The sequence below is a fragment of the Amphiprion ocellaris genome, chromosome 20, assembly GCF_022539595.1.
Source record: "Amphiprion ocellaris isolate individual 3 ecotype Okinawa chromosome 20, ASM2253959v1, whole genome shotgun sequence".
In the NCBI taxonomy this organism is placed as follows: Eukaryota; Metazoa; Chordata; class Actinopteri; family Pomacentridae; genus Amphiprion; species Amphiprion ocellaris.
In genome coordinates this window covers 1,305,487-1,327,829 of record NC_072785.1, presented here as the reverse complement: position 1 = coordinate 1,327,829, position 22,343 = coordinate 1,305,487, and the positions used below count along the sequence as shown (strand labels likewise).

Below are 22,343 nucleotides of genomic sequence, written 5' to 3'. Positions count from 1 at the left end.
AAGGCTTAGAGAACCCGGGCAAATTTTCTAGTCGCACCAAATAAACATGGCCGCTCCCCCGCCAGCAGACGTGAGTGTGAGAAATACAGATGGAGAAAATAACTCCGTAATGGAAACCGAGGCCACAGAGAATGGAGCCGAACCTGCAAAGAAAGGCTCAACTAAAGCAGAAACAGAGGACCCGTTTAAGAAACCGGCTCTTTTGGCGGCGCCTTCCCTTTTCATTAAACGCAGTAACGTCGCTGCTCCGTCCAAACCAACAGAAGCTGAAACCAGAAGCCCGATAGAAGAGGACAGAGCTCAGGTCGAAGCCCCAGCCAGCGAGAGCTCCGCTGGCGAAAACAAAACTTCGGAAAAATGCCAAGAAGAGGATATAAAGGGCGAAAAGGAGAAGAAGGTTGGTCCTGTCAAAGCCAATCCAGAGGCTAAACCGAGGGTGCTTCCTGCCAAAGGGCCCCCAGCGGGTAAATTCCCCCCTCTGCCGTACACGGAGCCGCACTGGGGAGGCTCTGCTTCAGACGTCCCGTATGCTCTGGAAATCCTCAAAAACGGCGCCATCGTGGACACGCTGCCCCTCACTCACAGGAGCTACTTTGTGGTCGGACGTCTACCTGTGTGCGACGTCTCCCTGGAGCATCCGTCCATCTCCAGGTACCACGCAGTGATCCAGTACCGCGGACAGGCCGGGGACGGGGAGTGCGTGGGAGAGGAGATGGGGTTTTACATCCACGACCTGGGCAGCACCCACGGCACCGTGGTGAACAAGAACAGGATTCCCCCCAAGACCTACATCAGACTGCGGGTTGGACATGTGTTAAAGTTTGGTGGGAGCACGAGGCTTTTTATCCTGCAGGTAAACCATACTGTAGTTTACATCCTCACAGTAAAACACTGCATGGTCAGGGATGACAAGGGTGGCTTTTAACTTTAACTTTAGGGTGTCCCTAAACTTGCAAACCATAGCATCCATAATTAATACAGAGAGCCAAAAGAGTCTGTCTTTAAACAAAAACAAAACAGAAGTAATAGTAATTTCAAAGAAGAGTATCACCCCAATCTGTAACATAGAATTAGACCAAGAAATACTGAAGCGGGTTCATCATTTCAAATGTCTCGGTCCATGGATAACGTCCAATGTTGCCAGATCTCGCAATACAAACAAGCAACCAGCTTTATGGAAACAAGCCCAAAAAAAAGTACAACAGCTCAACTGCCACATTTTGTAAATGAGAGGCCTCCTGACAACTGTATAAATATATACATTTATTTTTTCTTTGCAGTAAATTGACAGTAAAATCATAAAACCATTGAGTAACTTAAATTTTTAAACTCTGATTATAATAAAAGACTTATGCATAAGCAACAGTAAATTGACATAAAAACCTTGAATAACTTATGTTAAGGCTAAGTAAGTGGCTAGCTTTAGCTCATTTGTTTGTTTTGTAGTGGTGAAACCAATGTCTGTAAGACATTTGGACTTTTTTTAGTTATTTTTTTGGCTTTGTTCAGCTTTATTGACAGAGAGCGAGAGACGGGTAAGAGTGGAGAGGACCTGCAGCAAAGGGCTGGATTCAAACCCATGGCCACTGCTTGCATGTTTGTGAGTGTGGGTGGGGATGGTAACCAAGAAACAGGGCAGTGGATTGGTTATGGAAAAGGACAAACTAATTTGTTTCTCTTTATTGTGGAGAACTGGGAGAGAATCAGGAGGGGTTCATCCAGTCAGCAAAGCAAGTCCAAATGAGCGACTACACTTTAGAAAACAAGGCCAAAAACCCGCAAGCCATGACTGATGAAATTTGCAAAGCGATTTTACAGAAAAACAAGCCCAAAGTCGCTTATAAGAAACGGACTTGGCAACTATGATAACATCAGATGAGAGGTGTGAAATAGATATCAGATGTAGAGTAACAATGGCAAGAACAGCATTTATGAAAATGAAAAATATACTGACAAATAGGAAAATAGCAATTAGCATCCATATGAGGACTCTCAGCTGTTGCATCCTGCCAGTTCTGATGTACAGATGTGAATCTTGGAACATAAATAATAAAAAAAAGTCACTGCAGCAGAGATGTGGTTTTACAGATGCATGCTATGCATGTCTTATATTTCCAGAATAAAAAATGAAGATGTTTTAAAATTACTCAACACAAATTATACGCTATTGAACAAAATTAGGAAATGCCAAGCAACTTTTTTTGGATACATCATAAGGAAAGACACCCTGGAATATATTGTCACAACTGGAAAAAAGAATGGGAAGAGAGGACAAGGCAGACAGAGAATGAAAATGATAGACATCATGGCTACACATGGGACGGGCAACAGTCACAATTCAGAAAGCAAAAGATCGGATGGGATGAAGAGAAATGATCGCCTGCACTGAGTGGCATGGCACTTCACTGACTGATTGATCGGCCCTAAAGTCTGGACACATAGGAAATCTCATTAACTGTAGTTTTTTTGCCTCCACAGATTAAATGTGGCTTTGTCGAGAGAAAAAAGAGTTGAACTTTTACTTCTCAGTGGACGTGAAGAATGGACATATGGAAAGATAGCAAATGAATTTAATCCAAGGAGGATTGCACTTGGCTTTTCCATGGTGGTGAAGGTGGTTAAATTTTTTTTAAAAATGGGCAGTGTCTGGACAAAGTCTGGCTGATACAACTAAATGTATCAGCCGAAACTAAAGAATTGGTCATGGCAAAAATTCATGCTAGCCCCCAAAAAATTGCTTTCCTAACCCTAACCCTATCTTTCGATATGTCCACTGAGAAGTACCAGTTCAACTCTTTCTTCTTTTGACAAAGCCGTATTTAATCTGTGGAGGCAAAAAAAAAAAAAAAAATAGAGTTAGTAAGATTTCCTATGTGTCCAAACTTTAGGGACACCCTGTTGTATTCTGATCATTAATTTCACTTTTGAGCTTTACCGTCATTCTGGATCCTTTATAACATATATACAGAACTAGTCTAATTTAGTTTCTACAAGTCATTGTAGATCTTTTAGGGCTGCAGCTGACGATTGTCATTATCTGTAAATAAGATTATATTTTCTTTGTATTCTAATTATTTTTTTATTAATGGGTTAACTGTTGTATCAATGCAAGAAAACAGTCTAAAAACTCCTCTTACATTTTTTAAAAATAAGTTGACTTATTATAACAGCTTGTTTTCTCCAGCCAGCTTTTGAAAGGATCTCATTTTACTGTCAGAAGATAGAAAATTGATCATAATCATGCTCTAAGACTAGTTTTCAACACTCAAATTCTGCTTTTCTAAAACTGAATTTAAGGATGCTTGCACCAGCTTTTTCTTTAGGTTCTGATATTTTAAACTGAGGGTCTGGTAGTAATTGCTCAATGATATGCAAAAAAAAAAAAAAAGACTGATAATGCGATTACACAATGAGTCACAATTTTACGGAAGATGTTTATTCTTTTCTACCCCTAAGAGATAGAATAAAAATGACATTTTTTTTTCTTCTTCTTCTGTAGCCCATACACAACAATCTTTTCTTTTTTTTAATCTGGAGAATGTGATTTATAGCCATTCTCTGCAGCACTGCTGTGATTTGGATTTGGATCTTTGCATGAATTTTGGATTTTGCAATTTCGGTAATATTTCAATTAATTGTTGAGCCCTATAATCAATACACAATACTACAAGTACTTGGCACTCAGAGATAATAACAGCAATAATAAACATCAGAAGGGCCTGGCTATGATCAAGATTTTGGAAGATGTAAACATCATTCCAGTTCAGCGTAACCTCAATATGACACCTGGAGTACTTTGATAGAAGTCAGGATACTGTGGTATACAAAACACTGTATCCAGGTTTCCGAACAATGTTCATGGGTAGAGAACACGGTGGCTACGATGGTGAAAAAGACACAATCAGTAGAGACAGTGTGTGCACATCCTGTGCTATGTTTGGATTCGGTGCAGGACAGGAGTATGAATGAATGAATGAATGGTTTATTTTGGTTACAATCTACAGTACACAAATTGAATTGTGTGCATTCAGCTGACAAGAATTATTATACATGCTTGCAGTAAACTTTTTTTTTCTCACAAAAAAAAAAAATTAAGAAGCTCTGTAACCGATAAAGGAATAGTCTAAAGCTGAGCCTTGTTTTTGCCTATCCTGTACAATCCATAAAATAACCCAGGATATCAGTAATACTAGAAATAAAATTTAAAAAACAGAACAATATTTACAGTCATTTTACATTGTAGTCTTATTTTACCTTTCAGTGTTTTTTTTTGAAACATCGATCTACACAATTTTAAATCAACACTAAGTCTATTCCATAATATAACTTCCAAATATGAAACACATCTGTATTTAACATTAGTTCTCACATTTCCTCTTTCAAAGACACCCAGCCCTCTTAAATTATATATTGCTTTATCTTAATTTTAAAAATTGTTGAATACAGGTGGGAAGACTTTTATTCTTTACTTGAAATAGTGTTTCTAATGTTTTTAAGTACACAATATCTAAAACTTTTAAAAGTGCAAGACTATAAATAGTTTATTGGTAGTTTCACGATAGGAAGCTTTTATTATTGTAATAACTCTTTTCTGGAGTTTAATTATAGGGTCTATATATATTCTGTATGTATTTCTGCAAACCTCAACACAATATGACATATATGGCATTATAAGTGAGAAATACAATATATGCAGTACGCAGACATTTCTTATTCAATGAATCACTTGTTTTGTAAATGTTACCAATAATTTTACATAATTTCTGTTTTATATATTCTATATGTGGTTTCCAACTGAATTTATGATGTAAAATTACTCTCAACAATTTGGTTTCATATAATCTTTCAATTTCGACTCCATGTAGGATTAATTGAATTTCATAATTTGCCCTAACACCCCCAAACACCATAAATTTTGTTTTGTTTTCATTTAATGATAACTTATTGATTTCAAACTATTCCTTTAACCTGATCACCCCTTTTCTACTGTTGTCAACACTTCTTTTATGTCTGGTCTTCAGAGAAGAGAAAGAGTGGTTTCCATACAGTGAATTACAGCACCCGAAAATGAAATATATTGGACTGTTTCAATCCTCCCAGGTCTTCATCAGTGAACACAGGAGCAATACCAGACAGAAGACATGTAACTCTATGACTGCTCATTACAGATGCGCAGTATTATCAGTGCATAGTGTAAGGATTTAATATTGGTACTGGCCCAAGATGAACATTGATGGACAGATGATGCCTATCAGGCTAAAAGTTTACAATTTTGTTTCAGAATATTACATGAAAATAAATATGGTATGTTTTACATGTAAGTAGAAGAGATTCTCATATTTTGTCCAGTGAATATGTACTTTTGAAAAGCATTGGGTTTTATGTCTGCACCGGTGGGTCATCATGATAAGAGCAGGCATAATAATATGTTAATTCCACTACAGCACAGACCTAATGCTCTCTGCAATTAGGAGGAAAAAATATGTGCAAACATCGCAATTGGCAATTAGCCAGAATTTTTATTTTTTAAATTAGTTTATTTGACAGTTTCCATGTACAGAAGAACATTAAGTACAAGGTTAAGACACTCTGTACCAGATTATTATAGCGTACTTGCTAATGTCCATCTGCGGTCTGTGGAGCAGGCAAGAGAGAAACCACAAAAGGCAGTACATCACATTTAGAAAGATCTCACATTCACATGGTAAAGGACTGTCAATGCTGACAGGCTTGGCTTCTCCAGTTCCACAGAAAAGTCTTTAAAATCTGTTATAGTCTTTAGTTCAGAGTGGAGCTTATTCCATTCTGTTATTACTTTGTAGGAAAAAGCCGATTGTCCAAAGGCAGTTTTACATAAAGGGATGCAACACTGCCACCTAGAAGAAGCCCTTGTCCTGGTAGTATTTCCAGAGGTGCAATAAATAAAAAACTTGAGAGGTGAGGGCGCATAATCATGAACAACCCTGACAACCAATCGTATGTCATGTTTTCAAAGATTAACATCCCATGCTTATCCAGTATATGACAGTGGTGATATTGCTGTGTCTTCTTATCCAGGATTTTAATGGCTTGTTTATATAAGGACTCAAGAGGTTTCAAAGCTGTTCTGTTGGCTGGTGAGCAGCATGAGATACAAAATGTGTAAAGTGACATAATCGAAACATTAAAAAAAGGTTTGTGCACCTTCAAAAGTAAGAGTTCTGAAATGAGAGAGATTATATTTCAATGTCCGGCTCATCTGTTTAATGTGCTTTTTAAAGCTGAGTGTGGAGTCTAATATAACACCGAGATATTTACCAGAGGGAGACTTTTTGGATCTGTTTTCATAATCTGTCTTCTCTCGCAGTAGTTTTAAAGAGGAGTTTTATACAAAGCCTTTTCTGTAAGTATTTCCTGGTGCTATTATTCCCCGGCGCCACAGAATTACTACATTTATTTAGCAATCAGCATACTTTCGATTTGACAGATCAATCATTCATTACTCTGCCAAGGAACGCAGAGTTATGTGACGATCGGCATACGTTTGTCCTTCTGTTAATCTGTCTGTCTGTAAGTGCACAACATTGCTCAAAAACAAAGCAAGTTTTAACCCTCTGAACCCCAAAACTTGCCGGGAGGTTTGAAAAGTATGTTAGCTTTAAAAAATTGCCAAAATTACAACATTTATCAGAGCTAGAAACTGTAAAAATAGAAGGAACAGATTTTCAACTTTCCAATAGTCTTCATCAAGGCTCCACTCAAATCTATTTTTGTATCCTTTATCGATAGAATATTTGATCAATTAATCGATTAAATTGATTGATGTTTCTACCAAAAAAGCAAAATAACTAATTTCATTAAAATACAAACCAATAAATATTTAAATGAGAACAACTTTATTGGGAGTTCGACTTTAGAAGCTCTGGGTCTTTGGAAGCTTCTACATTTTGCCTAGTAATGTGGCGATCTGCGTTGGTTTGTCTGTCTGTCAGTCTGTCTGTTCACAACATTACTCAAAAACGGATTAACAGATTTGGATGAAATTTTCAGGGAAGGTCAGAAATGCTGCAAGGACCATCTCATTACATTTTGGATGTGATGTGGCTTATTGTCTGGATCCACGGATTTGTTAAAGATTTCTGTGTCATTGCGAGATCGCGGCACAGCGTCACTGTAACTATGACAATAAGTGAACACTACGTCAGCTGCCTGCTGATGATCACATGATTACAATCCTACTACAAATCCACCGCTGTGGACTTATAAGGACTTACCCTTCAGAAATCATACAGGGAACAACTGATTAAATTGCGGGGACGATTCCAAGTCCCATCATATTTTTTTGCATTAGTTAAAATCTTTCTGAATTGTATAATTGTGTTTTTGCTGTGATATAAAGTTCCTACTCTTTAAGTTTTTTGTTGTTGTTTTTTAATAAGGTAAGATCATTCTTCATTAATCACACAGTGGAGAAATTTGCAGCGTTACAACAGCAAAGGATGTAGTGCATAAATCTATGAGTATCGGTTGTCTGTTAAATGTTGGAAGTTTTGTGTAAATGTCAAACTAAATTACACACATTATGTATGGTGTTGCACAGTTAATTGATTCATTCTTAAGAATTTTTGAATGTCCAAATGTATTTATTTTTTTGTTTTGTTAGAAGTAGGACTGCTGGAATGATTCACTCAAGTTTTGCCATGAATCGTAACTGCAATGATGTCAGTGTGATATGACTAATTTAAAAAAATAAAAAAAAAAAGGCAGAAAAAAGAGAAGCATTCCTACCGGCAGACGATAAGAGGCCTGGTGCTATTACACTGTTATGTAAATACCAGATCCCCAGTATGATTAGAACAGGATAAGACTCAAGTCCAGGATACTGGTGCACATACAAACAGAGTCCCTGTAACTGATAGCAGAATCAGCAAACTTATATAATGACATTAATGAACAACCTGTTATTGATTTGATTCATCACATCCACCCAGTGTTTTAGGTCTGCTTCACTGCCAGTAGCAGTCTGGTAGATCACAAAGACATGCAGGGATGTTCATCACAACATATTAAGTCTTCAACTTATGCCTCCTTCCACAGGGTCCAGAGTTTGACGAGGAAGAGGAGTCTGAACTGACGGTGACGGAGCTGAGGGAGCGTGCCCGCAAACAGAAAGCAGAGCTGGAGAAGAGGATGATGGGAGATGGCTCTGATGATGAGGACGAGCGGCAGGAGGAGGAGGAGGGCGGTGAAGGCGAAAACAACAAGGGCCAGAGCAAAGTGTCAAAGGAAGACTCGGGCTGTTCATGGGGAATGGGTGAGCCGCTGCACTGCGACAGATGTGGATGTTACTATTGTCCTGGGAGGTTGTAGGATGAAGCTACAGTATGTTCGGTGTCATCTGTGCTGACATATTGCCGCGTTGTGAGGCGGAATCAACTTTCTCTTTAGGCGAGTAACTTAAGAAGCAAGTTGATCCCTCCGTTCTCTACTTTCCATTCTCTCCATCTGTCTCCATAAATCCACCCTGCAGCTGAGGAAGCAGCTCCGGAGGAAGACGAGAACGAGGAAAACCCTTTTTCAACCGAGTTCCACGAAGATCAGGAAGCAGCTTACCTGAAGGATCCGAAGAAAGCTTTGCAGGGCTTCTATGACCGAGAAGGTGAGAAGACATATTGTTAATTGTCCTGCATTTTGTTTGTTATTGGATGTCGTTACTTCAACCTGGGTATCTTTTATCTCAGGGGAGGAGCTGGAGTTTGAGTATGAAGACAAAAGCCACGGCTCCTGGCTTTGCAGAATAAAGTAAGTGACACGAAACCCCTGCTTTGTGAGAGCATTCTTTCTTTCAGATAGATTGTGAAGTGTGTGCAAACTGCAGAGTTCATTTTTTTTTTCTGTCAGGCTGCCGGTGGATGATGCCATGGGGCGTCAGCTGGTAGCGGAGGTGACCCACACCGGGAAGAAGAAAGAGGCAGCCATCCAGTGCTGCCTGGAGGCTTGTCGAAAGCTGGAGGCCAGAGGGCTGCTGCGCCAGGAAGCAGGTGTGACTCTGCCCCAGTTGGAATGTTTGAGAGTAGAACCATGTGGAGAAGGTCAGAACTTCTTATGGAATATGTTGCAAGTGATTTGTGTTTCACATTCAGTGTCCCGTAAGCGCAAGAAGAAGAACTGGGAAGATGAGGACTACTATGACAGCGATGATGACACCTTCCTGGATCGAACCGGCACCGTGGAGAGGAAGAGGCAGGAGAGAATGAAAAAGGCAGGAAAGATTGAGGAGCGGCCTGAGACCTATGAATCACTGGTAAATATTTGCTGTGCTTTTACACACTGCTGGCTAATATTAAGAAATATACTCATAAGGAAAACAAGAAGCATTCATTCACCACTGACTGTAAGCTTGCACTGAATGATTTGGGGAAAATATGCTGTTGCGAATTTTCCTGACAGATTTTGCGATTGCAGTTTGATTTGTGATCTATTTTTTAAGGTCAAATTTCAGTTCAAAATTTACTGTGTAATAGCTTTAAAACATAATGTAGCCTTACTACATAAGATACCATCAAAAGTGTGAGTCTCACATAAGGAGGACAGCATCAGTGTGTAAAACTATTAACATGACAGTTTAAACCCTGACTCACTGAATAGTGTACCCTACTGTTCAAAAGTTTGGGGTCACTTAGAAATGTCCTTATTTTTGAAAGAAAAGCAGTTTTTTTCCCAATGAAGATGACATTAAATGAATGATAAATCCAGTCTAGACATTGTTAATGTGGTAAATGACTAATGTAGCTGGAAACAGCTGATTTTTAATGGAATATCTCCATAGAGGTACAGAGGAACATTTCCAGCAACCATCACTCCTGTGTTCTAATGCTACATTTTGTTAGCTAATGGTGTTGAAAGGCTCATTGATGATTAGAAAACCCTTGTGCAATTATGTTAGCACATGAATAAAAGTGTGAGTTTTCATGGAAAACATGAAATTGCCTGGGTGACCCCAAATTTTTGACTGGAAGTGCATATCTTTAATTGCAACCTTTGTGATTTACATATTTAATTGTTTTGAAATCAGTTAATTGGGGCTGCACAGTAGCTTGGTGGTTAGCACTTTCGCCTTGCAGCTAGAAGATCCCTAGTTTGCATCCCGGCCTTCCTGGGATCTTTCTGCGTGGAGTCTGCATGTTCTTTGCTGCAACAACTTCTTTAACCCTCGCTGATGCAGTGAGGAGCTTCTCATTTCTTAAACAACCATGTTGGAAAACATATCCTGTGGTCATGGAAAGGATGTTAATCTGTCTCAGAAGGTTCAAATTATTGACCTGCATCAAGCAAAGAAAACAACTAAAGAGATTTCTGAAACTACTAAAATCAGGTTAAGAACCATCCAATGTATCATTAAAACCTGGTAGAACGGAGATGAACCATCATCTTCGAGGAATAAATGTGGTCAGAACAAACTCTTGGATGATCGTGATGGGAGATCACTGAAACGTTTGGTGAAATCAAGAGTAGAACTCACAGCTATGTTTAATAGTGAAAATAAGAGCATTTCCCCATGCACAATGCGAAGGGAACTCAAAGGATTGGGACTAAACAGCTGTAGCTCTAAGAAAACCACTGATCAGTCAAGCTAATCAGAAAAAAAGGCTTCAGTTTGCTAGGTAGCATAAAGGACTCTGGAGCAATGAAAGAAGGTCATGTGGTCTGATGAGTCCAGATTTACCCTGTTCCAAAGTGATGGGCGCATCAGGGTAAGAAGAGAGGCAGATGAAGTGATGCCCTCATCATGGCTAGTGCCTACAAGCCTGTGGGGGTTAGAGTTATGATCTGGGGTTGGTCAGTTTCATCAACATTATGTTCCCAAAGAATGAGGTCAGCTGACTACCTGAAGATACTGAATGATCAGGTCTTTCCATCCATGGAGTTTTTCCTCCCTGATGACATGGACATATTCCAAGATGATGATGCCAGGATTCATGGGGCTCACATTGAGAATGAGTGGATCAGGGAGCAGGAGATGGATTGTCCTCCACAGAGTCCAGACCTCAGCCCCACTGAAAATCTTTGGGATGTGCTGGAGAAGACTTTGTCCAACTCTCCCATCATCGATATAAGATCTTGGTAGAAAATGAATGCATCGCTGCACAAAAAATGTGACATTGCAGAAGCTTATCGAAACGATGCCACAGCGAATGTATGTCGTTCTCAGAGCTAAAGACGGTCCAAGGAAATATTAGAGTGTGCAACTTTTTTTTGGATGGGCAGTGTATGTTGACTTTCTTGAATGTCTTTTTGTGTAGAGTAACATACACTACCCTCAGAAGAGAAGTATAATTTCACTTTAAGAGCATTCTATAATCCTGTTAACCTGTTAGTTATATTGTGTAGGTGGCCAAACTGTCAGAGGTGGAGAAGGAGCTGGCAGAGACTCAGAAAAAGCTCAGTGCTGCTAAAGGAGGTGAGTCACGTTCACCTGTGTGTTCACGCTTTTGCAAACATATGACACACTGTTTAAAACATGCAGTCTCTGTCCAGTGTACGTAACCTTTCACTCTTCCCTCCTCTCAGACTCTTCGGCCTCTTCAACTGAGGACTCTCTGGACGCCTTCATGACCGCAGTGAAAAGCGAGGCAGCGATGGATGCCGTGGAGCGCAGGAAGCTTCATGTGCATGTGGCAGACTTGCGCAAAGATGCTCAGAGGCTCCGCAAGCTAGTTGAACTCACACGGCCAGCACAGATGCCCTCGCTGCTGCCCAGGTTAGACATCCTCAACACCACAGTGACCACAGGATTTTCTGCTCTCTCCTTTAAATCAAATTTCATTCTGAAAAATCAAGATATATAAATAGAGAAAATAGAGATAATCTTGTACGTGTGTTACATGAATTCAATCATGTCTGAATTCATGTAAAAGTCTTTTATTCTACGATCTACATTTAAAGATGTCATGATCTGTGTTGGTGTGATAGCAGCAGCTCAGAGTCAGAGAAGCCGAAAAAGTCCTTGCCGCTGTTTGGAGCCATGAAGGGAGGGAGAAAATTCAAACTGAAGACTGGAACCATTGGGGTAAGTTTCCTCTTTATCTGAAATAACGCTTCTTTTTCCTCTCTGGTGTCTGCCATTGACATTTCCTTCTGTCCTGCAGAAGTTGCCTCCTAAGCGGCCCAACCTGCCTGCAGAGCTCTTCAACATGAAAGAACTTCCACCTAGTGGGGAAGAGGAGGAAGAAGAAGAAGAGGAGGAGGAGGCAGCAGAAAAACATGAGGATAATGATGATGAACAGAGGATGACTGAAGAAGAGTCCAGTGCATCCACATCTAAAGATCCCTCAGGGCATCGAAAAGATCAGCCAGTAGAATCCTGTGAGCTCAAAGGTAAAAACATAAGAGCTGTACTTCTGGAAAGAGGAATGAGAAAACACCAGAAGAATGTGAAATTTGCCGTCTGCGTTCTGATTTTCTGACGTTTTCATAATGTTTATGCATTTTAACAGCAGCCTTTTATAATGCCACTGGGGGGCAGTACATCCTATGTTTGATACAAGCTGCAGAGTGTTGGCTGTATATGCCTGGTAACATACACTACCCTTCAAAAGTTTGGGGTCACTTAGAAATGTCCTTATTTTTGAAAGAAAAGCATTTTTTTCAGTGAATATAACATTAAATTAATCAGAAATACAGTCTAGACCAGGAGTGTCAAACTCATTTTAGTTCAGGCCCCACATTCAGCCCAATTTGATCTCAAGTGGGCCGGACCAGTTAAATCAGAGCATAATAACCTATAAATAAGCACAACTCCAAGTTTTTCCTTTGTTTTAGTTCAAAAATGTGAAGATTTGAGGAATTATCTTTTAACAGAAAATTATGAAACAACCTGAAATTTCTGAAGAAAAATTATTTCAGTTTCATTTGCACATTACAACTTCCAGATCACAGAGTGTCCACGAAGGCACAAAACATTTAGTCACAGGTGTCTGGAACTGAATGATATAGTATTTTACTCCATGATCAAAACCATTAAAATCAGACATAAAAAGACAAAAAAATTGACGAATGACACAAACAAGACAAAAAATTAGATAACACAAGCGAGACAAAAAACACAATACAACAAAATGACAAAAATATGAGACAAACGACAAAAGTCAGGCAAAAAATGACAACAAACAACAAAAACAAGACAAAATATTACAAAAATGAGAAACAAAATGACAAAAGAACAGTGTGCAATCTAGTATTTTATGATCAAAAAAACTTGTCATGGTCTAGAAATTATTTTAAATTGGTAGTTTTTTGCAGTTAATGTCTTCTCTGTAATTGTTACACTTTACGAAGTCGTCCTGTGGGCCGGATTGGATCCTCTGGAGGACAGAGGATCCAGTCCTGGTTTAGACATTGTTAATGTGGTAAATGACTATTGTAGCTGGAAATCACTACTGTGTTCTAAACAGCAAGCACCCTCTAGAGTTCCACAAACAATAGACTGTTACATGTATTATTTTAAACACTGAAATAGCCATCCTTAGTTTGGTTCGTGGTGTAATCTGCTATTGCATTAAGTGATGAGCTATCATCAAGTCAGCTTAACACCTGTAAATAAACCATGCCTGGATGAATAAGTCTGTGATTAGCTAAACTAGCAAGTATCCCCTGGTGAAGATTTCTACACGTTCAGACTCAAAAACAAAAGTGATTTGTGTAAAAACCGTGTATTTGTGCAGCCTCTAATTTCTGTGCAACACATACTACCGTTCAAAAGTTTGGAGTCATTTAGAAATATCCCTATTTTTGAAAGAAAAATATTTGTTTTTCAATAAAGATATAATTAAATTAATAAGAAATACAGCCTAGACATTGTTAATGTGGTAAATGTGGTAAATGACTATTGTAGCTGGAAACAGTTGATTTTTAATGGAATATCTCCATAGAGGTACAGAGGAACATTTCCAGCAACCATCACTCCTGTGTTCTAATGCTACATTGTGTTAGCTAATGGTGTTGAAAGGCTCATTGATGATTAGAAAACCCTTGTGCAGTTATGTTAGCACATGAATAAACGTGGGAGTTTTCATAGAAAACATGAAATTGTCTGGGTGACCCCAAACCTTTGAACGGTAGTGTTTGTGGTGGTGAAATGTTTATATCTAGTTCATCATAGTATTTTTTAAAGTCTTAGCAGAATGGCCTAAATTTGTAGATTTGTGCAAGTTTTCATTGTTATACTGTTGCATGACTTCATGTCAGATCAAAGCCCCAAACAGCGGAGGAGTGAGGAGTCTGTTGAAGCAGCAGAGCAGGTTCCTCAGCACAGCAGCAAGAAGGTCACGGCAGCCCCGACTCCAGGTAGATCACGTCTTTCACGTTTTCCTATTTGTCTGCTCTTTTTGATAGTGGTTATTGCGCATCAGTGAGGGAACTTAAGTACAAGTAGGAATACTCAAGTAGATGTTTCCTTTCAAAATTAGACTTGAGTGAAAAACCAAAAGAACACTAGCATCAAACGTTTGGACACAGCTTCTCATTTAATGGCTTTTCTTAATTCTCATGACTATTTACATTGTAGATTCTCACTGAAGGCATCTAAACTATGAATGAACACATATGGTATATGTAGTAAACAAAAACGTGTGAATAAGTCAAAACATGTTTTATGTTTTAGATTCTTCAAAATAGCCACCCTGTGTTTTGATGACTGCATTGCACACTCTTGGCATTCTCTCCATGAGTTTCATGAGGTTGTCACCTGAAATGGTTTTCCAACAGTGTTGAAGGAGTTCCCAGAGATGCTGAGCACTTGTTGGCCCTCTTGTCTTCATTCTGTGGTCCATCTCATCCCAAACCATCTTCTGCTACTAGAACGCATTTATCTGGGATCTTATCTGAGCTGCTGTTAACTTGTGATTTCTGAGGCTGGAGACTCAGATGAACTTCTCCTCAGCAGCAGAGGAGACTCTTGGTCTTCCTTTCCTGGAGTGGTCCTCATCATGGGAGCCAGTTTGGTCGTAGCACTTGATGGTTTTTGTGACTGCATTTGGTGACACATTCAAAGTCTTTGCCATTTTCCAGACTGACTGACCTTCAGTTCTTAAAATAATGACAGACTGTCGTTTCTCTTTACTTAGCTGATTGGTTCTTACCATAATATGGATTCTACCAGTTGTCAAATAGGGCGGTCAACTGTGTACCAACCTGACTTCTGCACAACACAACTGATGGTCCCAACCCCATAAAAAAAGCAAGAAATTCCACAAATGAACCTTGACAAGGCACACCTGTGAAGTAAAAACCATTTCAGGTAAATTCCTCATGAAGCTCACTGAGAGAAAGCCAAGAGTTTACAGGATGGCTTCTTCCATCTAAAATCTAAAACATATTTAGAGTTATTTCACAGTTTTTTGTTTGCTACATAATTCCATATATCTTGCCTCATACTTTTGATGTCTTCAGTATGAATCTACAATGTAGAAGGTAGTAAAAAATAAAGAAAAAACTCTCAATTGAAACTTTTGACTGGTAATGTATTTTCAGTGTAAATTCCTAATCTGTAAACTGACTATCATGCGTAGAATTATTATAGTATTTCTGATAACACTGCCCCATAAATGAAAAGAGCAGAAAGTACACGAACACTGAAGTTAAGAAAAAAAGATTTTAGCCAAAGTAAATATTTAATTTAATTGCTTTTATGCCTATAATTATGAAGCTTCTTAGTGTGAAGAAACCTTACACACGTGTTTTTTCAAATAGCCAAAAGTGGGCGACTCGTCTGATAGTCTGATTGTATTAAAATCTCTGAGAAAATCAGCTGACTCAGTAAACATTTACCTCAATATGGGATCAGCTGCTCGTTTCAAGTCTTCTTCCATACAGCCTGGTGTTCATTTAGTAAATTATGTTTCCATTTAGAGTAAACACAGACGATAAAGCAGGGTATGTTTTAGGGCGGGGCTACCCTGTGATTGACAGACCTGCACCGGATCAACATGCACAGTGTCCTCAAGTTCTTCCTCATATCCACCCTCGTTTATTATGTCCAGTTTCAAAGAACCAAATTCATGTCGTTTCATTTCTACGGTGGAACAAATTACATTATGGTGCCACAGTATCAAAATTGAGTTTTCACACAAAACAGTGGCTAAATTAGCTTTAGCTAAGGCTAAATGTTAGCCCTCAGTAGCTTACGTGTAGTCATTGTAGTTTCGTTTTTACCTCTGTTTTCTACTCGTTGTGAAAACTTGCTTTCTCCCCAAAAATCAAACGTACCAGGTTTTATTTCTGCTCCTCTGCTAAGCTTGGCTAACAGCTAGTCATAACTAAGCTAAATGGAATTATTGCACCTGTGTTTTCTAGTTTTTGTGAAAATGTCATTGCTGTTTTTCTCCCAAAATGACACAATCTATGGTGTGAGAGTTTTTATGAGTAGACAAGTCGACTCCGGATTCTTGTTGTAGATCCGTTTTTGTCAAATATGTATCTTTTGTTAGGCAGTACAGGCATTTACTGGTTTTAGCTAGATTTTTATTAGACATCTACTACTATAAACAAATGTAGTGGAGTAAAATGTCTAATGTTTGCTTGTGAGATGTAGCATAAAATTATGACTATATAAGTGAAATCTGTACATTTCACAGTTGTGATTATGTATTTGTAGATGTCCACATAGCACTATGTACTGTGTACTACTGTACACATACGAATGGATGGATCAATATACTGTACCTGTGTTTCTACAGAGTCCAAAGCTGATGTTGAAAGAGAGCCAGCGGCTGACCCCAGCCCCAGGAAGAAGAAGAGAGTGATGGGTCCCAGCAGGGTAGCCCCGCCCCCACGCAGCAGAGGACATGCATCATATAGAATGATGTGAATGTATACTAACTGAATTTTCTCATGCGTGTCCACAGCCACCAGTGCAGCTGTCGGGACAGTATCCAGACGACGACCCTGATTACTCTGTGTGGATGCCTCCTGCAGGTAAACAACCTGATGAATGTGAAAGCTTATCAAGCCTCAGACCTGAACCCTGCCACTCCTGTCCATCTTCACACCTTCTGTTTGAATGGACTTTCAAGCTTGGAGTCAATGCAGAATGAAAAGTACAACATTTTTAAATGTGTTGACACTGACAGGGTTACTGAGCTTCTGAGCTCATTAATGAAGGGAGGAACAAATATTTTCCTGGCAAGAGGGAGTAAATGAGGCTTTCATGGTCCATTTGTGCAGCTGAAATTGCAGCGATATTTTCATTGTTCAGTAAGGAATGCAGATCAGAGTCACTCAAAAGTGATAAGATAAACTTGAATTAAAAAAAACCTTTGAAACAGCTGCCAGACAGTTTTTTTTCAGGGTCACATCTAATTGCACTGTGCTGTGATTAGGTTGCAGACATATACTCCAGCTGTTTGGCATCTGGGCTTCTGGACAGTTTGGTATCTCTAGCTTATTTCATTGTGTCATTTCCAGAGCGCTTTTTCACCAGGTAATGGTGCATGTGTGTGTTTACGTGGGTCCCTTTGATGCTAAACCTGTCCTCTCTCCTCTCATAGGTCAGACTGGAGATGGACGCACACACCTAAACGACAAGTACGGCTACTGAGGAGGCGCAGAGAGTTCTTGTGTCTCCACTCCAGCAGCTTTTATACTGCAGATAATACCTGCAGCACAAAGCCTCCAGTCTCCTCAGCTCTGACCATTAACCCTCTCCACTCATCCCAGTCCCTGTGAGGTTCAGCTCACAAAACTGGGAACCTGCAACAGAACAGGGACTCGCAGAGGGACGAGCTGAGACAACAATGCGGCACCTTTTATTTATCTCTCGAGGATATTCTCAGACTGTGATAAACAAAAAGCACACCGTTTGAGTTCACATTAAACTGGCAGAGCAGACACTGGGCAGTCAGCCTGCTGGCACCCCTCACCCCTGATAATAATGGAGATGGGGAGCACTTGAATTTTGTCCTTTTATTTGAATTCTGTATCATCCAAGCAGAAAATAGGAAGAGACAGAGCAGGAGCGGCAACTGATCCGAATTCAGCTTTCTAGTCTTTGACTGCTCTTCTTGCAGTTAAATCCACCTGACATCCAATCTGTATCCCTCCCCTATTTGGCTTCAGTCGATCGCTGGCATAACCTTTTTTTTTTTTTTTTTCCAAAAGGAGAGTGTGTAGCAGGGAGGGAGAAAGAGGGAGAGCATTGAAGCAGCTTTTCTGACCATCTGGACACTTGGATGGCTTACTGGATGAAACGCAAGCTGATAATGACTCAGGCTAAGTGGAGTGTGTGTCTCCATCTACACACACACACACACACACACACACACACACACACGCACACACACAGTCAAACCTTCTCAAAGTTCTCTTTTTAACAAGATTGTCTTTATGAGGGAGTCTGCTATTGGTGTGTGTTTGCCCGGAGCAGGATTCCTCGCTCTGTGAAATCCCACTCAGTGCTGTTCTCTTGGTTTACTGCCATACTTTCCACCCTCTTTCCTGTTGTCTTTTATCAGAACACAAAGAAATGTAAATTGTATTTAGTTATATAAATGTGTAATAAAATTGTCTGTTCATAACCTCTGAGTTGCTCAAAGTTTTTCTTCATTAAACCCTCTGACATTCACTCTGTAAGTAACTTTCCAACCGTCCGTCCTCCACTGGGCTGCCTTCTCACCCAACCCCAGTTTTGACGTCAGACTTTCTTTTTCTCTCCTTCTAGCTCCCTCACAGACACAGAGTGTTTCTCTGGGTATGATGTGGCATATAGAGGCTTGTGGTCCGGGTTGCAGATCTTTGCTACGACCTACTAATCAGAGATCCTCCCTGCCTTGAAGTCCCGTCCCTCTACCTGGCAGACTCTTCTCACATACGCTCAGTATGACAAAACATAAGCCTGCACACTCGGTCCATTCAGGTAGAAGAGCTGTAACTACACAAAGTATGACGATGAGAAAAAAAGGGGTTCTAAGTCTGTATGATTTTCTTTAAGGCTGATTATTAATCACAATGTCAGACTGCAAATACATTTTAAATAGTAAAATCTACAGAGATATTATTGATTTTGCAGCTAGTTCAATACATTCATCTCTAAATAAATTAATTGGATTTAAAGAGCCCGTATTGTGCTCCTGGGGTTTTTACTATTCATTAACATATTAAATGGCTGCTTTTTATGCAAACTGATCAAGCCCAAAGTCCATGCCAACAGAGTTATGTTCTCCCACAGAAAACACTGATCTTTACCTGCCTGAAACACCTTGTTTGAAGTCCAGGCTTTTCTTCTGTTACTTATTTACATCAGCATGTAACCCATTTTCATAATGCCAGAGACTGGAGATCTCACTTAGAGAGTCTTGAATAAAACTATCGGTGGTTGTATGACACATGCCGAAGCCTATAAAAGGAGATCATCTGCTTCGTGACAGCTGAACCGGGAAACATCCAGCCAATCGTATTGTTGCACTGAGGCATTCGATTTGACCGGTGAACGGACACCTGCAGTTTGTATACTCTGGTGACCATTACAATTGCTGCTACGGCTCTCTCTCTATTTAGATAAGGACCTGGCCTTGGTCCACAATAAGGGCCCAAGGGCATTATCAAGACGGCAGCTGAGTGGTGAGACTTGCCCACAAGAAATTTGATAACGGCTGCCTAACAGCTAGTTTGGCACACCGTAAAACTAAGCAGCTTCCTCAAAGTCAGCCATTAGTTTCTCACTGTGATATATCAACAGGATTGCATAATTTCATCAAGCCAACTGACCAATCAGAGCAGACTGGTCCTTTCAGGAAGGGGCCTTAAAGAGACAGGAGCCAAAACATTGTGTTTCCAGTAGAGGGTGAGAAAAGGAGCTGCATCAAAGGGCAGTATAAGACAAATAATGTGTTTCTGAACATTAAGGCATTCAAACATATTCTAGTGGGTCCCAAAAATAAAATCACAAAACAAGAAAAGCAGTCAGAGAGCACAGTATTCTGCCAAGGCTGCTCAGTCGTATCATTTCTGACAGATAATTCTCAAACAGTCCTCAGCGGTGGATTTGTAGTAGAATCGCAATCATGTGATCATCAGCAGGCAGTTGATGTAGTGTTTACTTGTTGTCATGGTTACAGTGACGCTGTGCTGCTATCTGGCAATGATACAGAAATCTTGAAAAAATGTGTGGATCCGGACTATAAGCCGCATCAGTGTCAAAATATAATCACTTGGTTCTTGTCATTTCTGACCTTCCCTGAAAATTTCATCCACATCCATTAGTCCATTTTTGAGTGATGTTGCTAACAGACAGACAGACCGACCAATGAACGCAGATCGTCCCAAAACTCTGGCAAGGCTCCGCCTCCTTGGCAGATTAATAACTATAAATGTGTGGAGTATGGGTGCTTTAAAGGTAAACACATGTATTCATTCCACTAATCAAAGGCTGCTGTAGCGACAATCTTACTGCTACTTTGCTAACTGGGCTAATTTGTGTTAAGCACTGCTAGCTTATCCTGTATTATGTTTTTTGGGTTGCTTTTGCTAAGTATAATACAATCCAATTCAATTTTATTTATATAGTGCCAATTACAGGTCAAATTGTCTCAAGACGTTTTGCAGAATCCAGATGCCTGAACCTTCAGAGCAGCCCTAAGGAGACAGTGGCAAGAAAAACACCCTTTTAACAGTGAAAAAAACCTTGAGCAGAACCCGGCTCTTTATGTGGGGGGACCCATCTGCCTGCTGGTAATAATAATAATAATAATAATAATGGATTAGATTTATGTAGCACTTTTCTATTAAGGCATACTCAAAGCGCATACAATGGATCCATTATTCATTCACTCACACATTCCCACTCTGATGGTGGTAAACTACATTTGTAGCCACAGCTGCCCTGAGGCAGACTGACGGAAGCATGACTGCCAATCCATGCCTACGGCCCCTCCAACCACCACCAGCAATCATACACCACTGAGCAGCCACACTGGAGGCAAGGTGGGTAAAGTGTCTTGCCCAAGGACACAACAGCACATGACTAGGACAGAGCGGGAATCGAACTGCCGACCCTTCGATCATTGGACGACAGTGTTGATTGCCAACCAGGTATACCAAATCGATATATTATCAGATTTACACCTGTTTTTCAGTGTCATATGGCTTGTGATGAGAATGACTGACCTAAATATGACCATCTATCTTTAACTTAGACACAAAAATAAAAAAAACAAAGGCACAGTATGACAGTGAAGAATGAATCAGTTTTTGCTTCAAAGTGGAATCAGATATTTGACCTTCTTTGTGTTGTTTTGTTATGTAAATTTTAATGTGATTAATCACTGTGGCTTTAAGAGTGCAAGTGCAAATAAAGCTACATTAAGGGATTTGTTTGGCCAGTCAGAGGCAGACTCGGAATGTGTTAAACTGTTGGCTTTTTAGACATCAAGCAGTTACAAACAAATAGTAACTATCACTTGGTTTTATATAGTGGCAAGAAAAAGTATGTGAACCTTTTGGAATTTCTTGGTTTTCTGCATTAATTTGTCATAAAAGGTGATCTGATCTTCATCTAAATCAAGGGTATGAACAAATATAATGTGCCAAAATAATAACACAAAAAAAATCATCATCTTTCATGTCTTTATTGAGCACACTCACTCAACATTCAAATAGTACTGGAAAAAATAAGTGAACCCTTGGAATTGCTGTGGATTAGACCTGCACATCGTTCAGAATGAATTTTAGCCCATTCTTCCTGGCAGAACTGCTTTAGCTCTGTCATATTCTTTGGACGTTTCATGTGTATGGCTCTTTTCAAGTCAATCCATAGCATCTCTGTTGGGTTGAGGTCTGGGCTCCGACTGGTCCCCGACTGGTCCACTGCAAAAGATAGATTTTGTTCTTCTGTAGCCAGTGCATTGTGGACTTGCTCCAGTACTTTGGGTCTTTGTCCTGTTGCATCACCCAATTTCTACAGAGTTTCAGCTAAATGTTCTCACATTATCCTGAAGAATTTTTTGATACACTCATAAATTCATGTTCCCCTCTATGATTGCAAGCTAGCCAGGCCCTGATGCAGCAAAGCAGAAAATCATGATGTTTCCTCCACCATGCTTTATGGTTGGGATGATGTTTTTATGATGATATGCGGTGCCCTTTTTACACCAGATGTAGTGCTGTGTGTTCTTTCCAAATACTTCAGTCTTTGCGTCATCAGTCCACAAAACATTTTGTCAGCACCGGTGTGGAGAAGTAATGTGCTCTTGCAGGTTTCAGGCGTGTAGCAATGTTCTTTTAATTAAGCAGTGGCGTCCTTCCTGCCATAGACACCCTGCTACTGTAGACTCATGAACACAGATGTTAGCCAGTTCCAATGACGCCATCAG

The 22,343-nt window shown here is 39.8% G+C and overlaps 1 protein-coding gene across 2 annotated transcripts; it reads left to right on the top strand.

Annotated features, from left to right (window-relative positions):
- The first annotated feature begins 31 nt into the window (after positions 1–31).
- On the top strand, positions 32–18,558 carry slc4a1ap (solute carrier family 4 member 1 adaptor protein). 2 transcript variants are annotated; one of them, XM_055006090.1, is made up of 14 exons: positions 32–853; positions 8,077–8,293; positions 8,510–8,638; positions 8,721–8,781; positions 8,881–9,020; positions 9,123–9,283; positions 11,371–11,440; positions 11,551–11,740; positions 11,956–12,049; positions 12,129–12,357; positions 14,227–14,325; positions 16,716–16,795; positions 16,884–16,953; positions 17,526–18,558. In XM_055006090.1, exons 1-14 carry the CDS (start codon positions 47–49, stop codon positions 17,573–17,575), a joined length of 2,397 nt encoding a protein of 798 aa, XP_054862065.1. In that variant the 5' UTR covers positions 32–46; the 3' UTR covers positions 17,576–18,558. The 2 variants fall into 2 exon arrangements, with proteins under 2 accessions (XP_054862065.1, XP_054862064.1); XM_055006089.1 differs by having other exon boundaries at positions 11,953–12,049.
- The last annotated feature ends 3,785 nt before the right edge of the window (positions 18,559–22,343 follow it).